At 59.5% G+C, this 6,002-nt stretch overlaps 1 protein-coding gene across 1 annotated transcript; it reads right to left on the minus strand.

The window, feature by feature from the left end:
• Positions 1-3,497: 3,497 nt before the first annotated feature.
• FOXA2 (forkhead box A2) lies at positions 3,498-5,317 on the minus strand. Its single transcript, XM_008053544.1, has one exon. It carries the CDS (start codon positions 5,287-5,289, stop codon positions 4,012-4,014), a length of 1,278 nt encoding a protein of 425 aa, XP_008051735.1. The 5' UTR covers positions 5,290-5,317; the 3' UTR covers positions 3,498-4,011.
• Between the last annotated feature and the right edge of the window lie 685 nt (positions 5,318-6,002).

The raw sequence follows: 6,002 nt of genomic DNA on the forward strand, positions 1-6,002 counted from the left end.
CCCCCGCGCCACGCACACGATTTCCCGCAGACGTCCACTCCGGACTCTTATGCCAAGGGCATTCCCCACCCTCTCCACTGTCCCCGGATCGAATCCCCAGCGATTCGATCGCTAGGAGCGGCTCCAGGGGCCGTAGCGGCTTCCTCCGGGCCTCACCGAGCCCCACGAGTTATGTCAGAGTCTGGACCTCAGCATGAGCTTGCAACTCCACGACCCCTCATTCCTACACAACGCGCACGCCCCGAAGCCCTCGCAGAGAAGCACAAGTCCTGGGGTCTGCGCTGGCTGAGGCTCTCACCGCCCCCCCCCCCAGCCAACCGTCGGAGCCCCCCGGAGGGAAAGGGGAGGTGGGGGAGGGGAGACATGTGGCCGCGAGTGGGGGGCGGACACCGCGGAGGGAGTCGGCGCGGCCCCCGGGGGGCGCGCTCCCTACCTGCGGCGGCGGCGGCGGCGGCGGCGGTGGCGGCGGAGCGTCCAGCGCGCAGAGGGAGGCGACCGACTGCGCCCAGCCGCGGATCCCCGCATTTATTTGAGCTCAAACCGAGCGACTGTTGACTTTAGCACACAAAGCAAAGATTTCACTGCCCGCTAGTTTAAAAATGAATATTTTACCAAGATATCGATCAGCGTTATAAAATTCAGTTAAGTACAATGGGATCCTGGCAAAAAAAAAAAAAAGAAAAAAGAATAATAAAGGAGGGGAGCAATATAATATCTGTGCAAATTTGCTGAAGTGTGACGTGGCACTGAAAGTTTACCCTCCTGGAATTCGGATCGAGAATGTTTTTTTCGGTTGTTTACTGACTTTGTTTATTCACAGATCACGGTTGCTTAAACCGGCGCGCGGAAAGCGAGGGGGAAAAGGAGAAAAAGGGGGGTACGCCGCACCCCTCAACGCGCAGAGCTGGGGAGAGCGGGCGGAGGGTGGCGCGCGAGCGCGGAGCCCAGCGGGGAGGGGGTCGGGGAAGGGGGTGTGAAGAAGCCGGGAAAGCCTGGAGGACGCCCGCTCCGACGCCCTTTTCATGTCCTGGGACCGGACTATATCTTATCGGCCGGGATCAGCGGAGGGGGGCGCGCTAAGTAGTTTAAAACGACCCTCGCACAATGGGCGTGCGATATGGAACATAGCAGGTTAGGGCAGCGCGTTCAGTCCCATTGTCCCCCACTCGGCCCCCGGCCCTGCCTCTGGGCTCCTTCGCCACGGGAGCCTTTTATGTGATAATGAAACACATTTCAGGCCGGGCTCACGACGTGTGTGTCCTCGCCCGGGGGAGAGACGGCCTGATTGCCGGCTGTGGCCTCCGGATCCCCCTCCCTTAATTTCTCTTCCTTGTGTTCTTCGGGACAATGTGGCATGTTAAGAAAGGGATTTGTAGCGGGGTGGGGATGAGGGGGGCGGAGGCGAGGCGCAAACCCCCCTCAAGCGCGTGGGAAGGCCTAGGGGTGGGGGGGGCGGAAAGGCGCAGAGACTCCGGCTTGGTGGCAGAGGGCGCGCAAAGAGGCGGTCTCCGGGGCTGGAGCGCTCTGGGTTTGGATGGTCAAGAAGCCTCAAAGATCTAATCTAGGAAACAGGAGCCGGGCTAAGGCCTGCAGAGTGAGTTCACCCACAGGCAGCTAACTGTGCTCGGCAGGGAGCCGCCCCGAGTCTGACATGCCCGCGACGACGCTGGTGCCCACCCTTGCACTCACAGTAGAGGCCAGAAGACGACCCCAGCAAAACCAGCGCCAGGCACCCATTTGGTCTCTTGGACTGGGCTTCCACAGTCTTTGACCTCCCATGTAGGGCTGCGAGGTGGTCTGTGGGAGAGTAACATGAGGTGTAAGAATTTTTTTTTTTTTTTGAGTTGGAGTCTCACTCTGTTGCCCAGACTGGAGTGCAGTGGCCGCTTCCGGCAACCGCAACCTCGACCTGCTGGGCTCCGGCGATCCTTCTGCCTCAGCCTTCCAAGGAGCTGGAACTACAGGCGCGCTATCACGCCCGGCTAATTTTTATTTTAATTTATTGTAGAGATGAGGTCTCACCTGCCCAGGCGGATCTCGAACCCGTGGGCTCAGGCAATCCACTAACCTCAGCCTCCCAAAGGTGCGGGATTACAGGCTGAGCCACCGAGCCCGGCGGTGTAAGAATTTATTCAGGGTTTTTCTGCATACTTTTGGAGTTTCTTGAAGGCTCACAATATATCCACTCGGACCCTGGGCCCCGCAGACTTTGGGTGACTGACTTTATGCCCTGGGTGAGCAAGAGGCTTTGCTCAGGCCTTGGGGTTTTGGGGAGAGAGAGGAAGGGACAAATCTGCCAACAGTGGGGTCTCACCACTGTCGTGGGCCATTGCTGAGTCACTCCAGACACCCCCTACCTCCTTCTCACTCCCAAATGTACCTTTTTTTTTTTAAAGGGAGACTTGGATTGTCATCTTGTGCTATCCTTTTGAAACCAGTTTCAGGAGAATGCCTTCCAAATGTTTTCCCAGACGAGGTGCCTTGCCACTCCTGGGGTGGCAAGGTCTGTCTTGGTTGTGCCTAAGACCTACCCTAGTAGGGAAGAAGGTGGGACAGGGTAGGGCGTTGTACTTGGAGGCAGGAGGCTAGAGGATCCAGGCAGAGTTCCAGTTCCACAGGCAGCTAAGAGGGACCAGAGAGGCTGTGGTGACATGGCAAACATGTTGCATCAGGAATTTGCAAGTCCAATCTAGGCTCACTGGGAAGGGAGGCCTAAGGTCTGGAGTACAGTGAGAACTGTCAAGTCCAGGCTTCCTCCAGAGAAGCCAGCTTTGGGGCTCAAGAGACCTCAACTCCAGGGCACCTTCAGACAATCCGAGTGGAAAACCAAGGTATGTGGAGAACGATTTCCTCCTGGCCTTAAAAGCTAACCTGCTGGAATGATCCACCTGGGATCAGCATGGTACACTCTGTGTGATATTTACCTCAAAATTCCAAAAGTAACCGTAAAGAAAGTGGATTTGTATAGAAGGATGTGCTTGCTGAAGTGGTTAGGGGGAGTGCGCTGGTGTCTGCAGATTACTGTGAGGTGCATTTAGAGAAACAGGATGAATTCCCCCGTGGAGGTGTGGACATGTGAACACCTGTGATCAAGCAAGTCTAGTGAGTTGTTCACTGTTGAATCCTGATAGTGGGTAGAATTCACTCAATTCTGTATTTCTGAAAATTGTGATAATAAAATGTTAGAAAAACAGCAATGTCCCCTTCCCCCAAATAAAACAAAAAACGTGCACATCAGCCAGACCATCCCTCCCTCCTCCTTGAAATAATTTCCAGTACTGTTTATTTTTTAAATCAGACAAAGGGGGAAAAAATCCTGAAGAAAAGATTCAAAGGCTAAAACCGGCAATAACACTTTAATATAGATTGTGGAACTCTGGCCCGTGTGACCAGAATACACATTTAGAAGCCATAAATAAAGCACGCAGAAACCATAAATTAATCAGACCCGAGACCTGAATTTCACTGTGTCAAGATTGGGAATGCTTTTTTTTTTCTTTTTCTTGGTCACTTACAACAGACCCTTACATTATTATTATTTGTCTCTTTTTAAACAATAGTACAACCCTCTGGTTCTGTTAAAACTACATGGTTTTACACCGAGTCACTCACAAAGTTTTTTTTTGTTTCTTTTTCTTTTTTTTTTTAAGTAAGACTTCCCTGCAACAACAGCAACAGAGAACACCAACAACAAAAAAATCAGAATGGGCAGGTGCTTAAAGAAGCAGGAGTCTACACAGTCGTGGAAACTGAAGGCTTTTTTTTTTAACTTTATATTTTCCCACTCTTCCTCCTCATAGAGAATGGTAGGTGTCAGCGTGGTCCGTCAGTCTGGGAGGGAAGCCTTGCAGAGCGCCAGGCAGACTGCTGTCGCGCGGCGGCGCGAGATCCCCTTGCGGCCGTCAGGCTCCGCTCCCCAAAGTCTCGGCCCGCTTCCCCCGCGGCGCTCGCGTCCTCCTCCCGCGTCCTCCTCCCGCGCTGCCAGAGCCAGCCCGGTCCGAAGCCGGTTTCTTAGGAGGAGTTCATAATGGGTCGGGAGTACACCCCCTGATAGTAGGAGGAGTCTGCGGCCAGGGGCGAGGCGTCCAGGCCCGTTTTGTTCGTGACCGGGCCCATGGCCAGGCTGCCGGGCATGGGCGAGCCGTACCCGGGGTAGTGCATCACCTGTTCGTAGGCCTTGAGGTCCATTTTGTGCGGCTGGTGGTGGTGGTGGCTGTGGTGGTGCTGCTGCTCCGAAGACATGAGGTTGTTGATGGAGAAGGGGTGGTTGAAGGCGTAGTGGTGCTCCGGCTTCAGATGAGCCTCGGGCGGCAGGCCCGGGTGGTGCGGCGGGCCCAGCAGGTGGGCCGCGGCCTGCGGCGGCTGCCCCGGCGAAGGCGCAGGTTCCGGGGGGCTCAGCGCCGCGGCAGGCGCGCCCTTCAGCTCGCCCAGGACGCCCCGCTTGTGCTCCTGGCACGGGGAGGCGCTCGAGTGGGGCGACTCGGCGCCCGCCGCAGTCTCGGAGGCCGGCCCGGCGGCCTCCCCGAGCTGGGCCTGCGCGGCCTGCACCCCGGCGGCCGCCTTCTTGCCGCCGCCCGCGGCCTCCTTGAGCGCCAGCTGCTTCTCGCACTTGAAGCGCTTCTGACGGCGCAGGTAGCAACCGTTCTCGAACATGTTGCCCGAGTCGGGGTGCAGGGTCCAGAAGGAGCCCTTGCCCGGCTTGTCGGGCGAGCGCGGCACCTTGAGGAAGCAGTCGTTGAACGACAGCGAGTGGCGGATGGAGTTCTGCCAGCGCTGCTGGTTCTGCCGGTAGAAGGGGAAGAGGTCCATGATCCACTGGTAGATCTCGCTGAGCGTGAGCATCTTGTTGGGGCTCTGCTGGATGGCCATGGTGATGAGGGAAATGTACGAGTAGGGCGGCTTGGCGTGCGTGTAGCTGCGCCGGTAGGTCTTAGGGTCGCGCGCGCGGCTCAGGCCCGCCTGCCCGTACATGGGGCTCATGGAGTTCATGTTGGCGTAGGGCGCCAGGCCGCCCATGGCCCCGGCCGCCTGCCCCCCGAGCGGGCTCAGGCTGGGGCTCAGGTGCGGCCCCATGCCTGCCTCGCCGGCCGCGCCGGCCGCGCCGCCCATGCCCGCCATGGCGCCCGCGCCGGGGGACATGCCCGCCAGCGACGGGCTCATGCCCGCGCCCACGTACGACGACATGTTCATGGAGCCCGCGCTCATGTTGCCGGAGCCGCTGCCCATGGCGGCCGCCGACATGCTCATGTACGTGTTCATGCCGTTCATCCCCAGGCCGGCGGCGTTCATGCTGCTCACCGACGAGTAGCCCTGCGGACAGAGCCCCGGGGGGAGGCGACAGCGTTAGCACCGCGGCTCCGGCGCGCTCGGACCGGGCCTGCCACCTGGCGGGCCAGCGGGGCCTCCAGCCTCCGGGGAGCCCTTTCCTCCCCGGGGACCCCATCCCGGGATACCGAGTCAGTCTGGCCCTGAGCGAGCCGCGATCGCCCCTGAAGGGCTGGTGCGCGACGGCCGCTGGAGCATGGGGCCCGCCCCCGGCGCTGCGCCTCGCCGGAGTCTACAACAGGGTTCTCCGGGAGCGCCCTCAGGCCGGGAGTCCCTAATGCGTCCCTCCTCCCCCGAGCCTCCCCAGAGTCTCCCTCTGAGCTGGCTGGGAGGCCCGGAATGTCCGGAGGTCGCCTCCGGCCCCAGCCGGCGATCTGCGGGACCCCGCGCAGGACGCCCCGGGCGGCCTTCAGTGGAGACTGTCCCGTGGCCGCCTCTGCCCGACCTTCCTCCCGGGGGACTCTCCCTGGCCCCGGGGGGACTGAAAGGTAGCGCTCGCGCGGCGTCCGGGGTGTTGGACGGGGACCCGAAAAGGAGCCGCGAACCAGCCACACGCGGCTGAGCTTTGCAGCCACAAACTTTCTTTCTCTTTGTCCACTAGCTTGCGACTCTGCCTCCACCTCAGCCCCCAACCCCTGCCCACCTTCTCCTCTCAGCTCCCCACCCCCTCGCCGGCC

This window comes from Carlito syrichta, unplaced genomic scaffold (assembly GCF_000164805.1).
Source record: "Carlito syrichta isolate Samal-C Ts95f unplaced genomic scaffold, Tarsius_syrichta-2.0.1 Scaffold288267, whole genome shotgun sequence".
In the NCBI taxonomy this organism is placed as follows: Eukaryota; Metazoa; Chordata; class Mammalia; order Primates; family Tarsiidae; genus Carlito; species Carlito syrichta.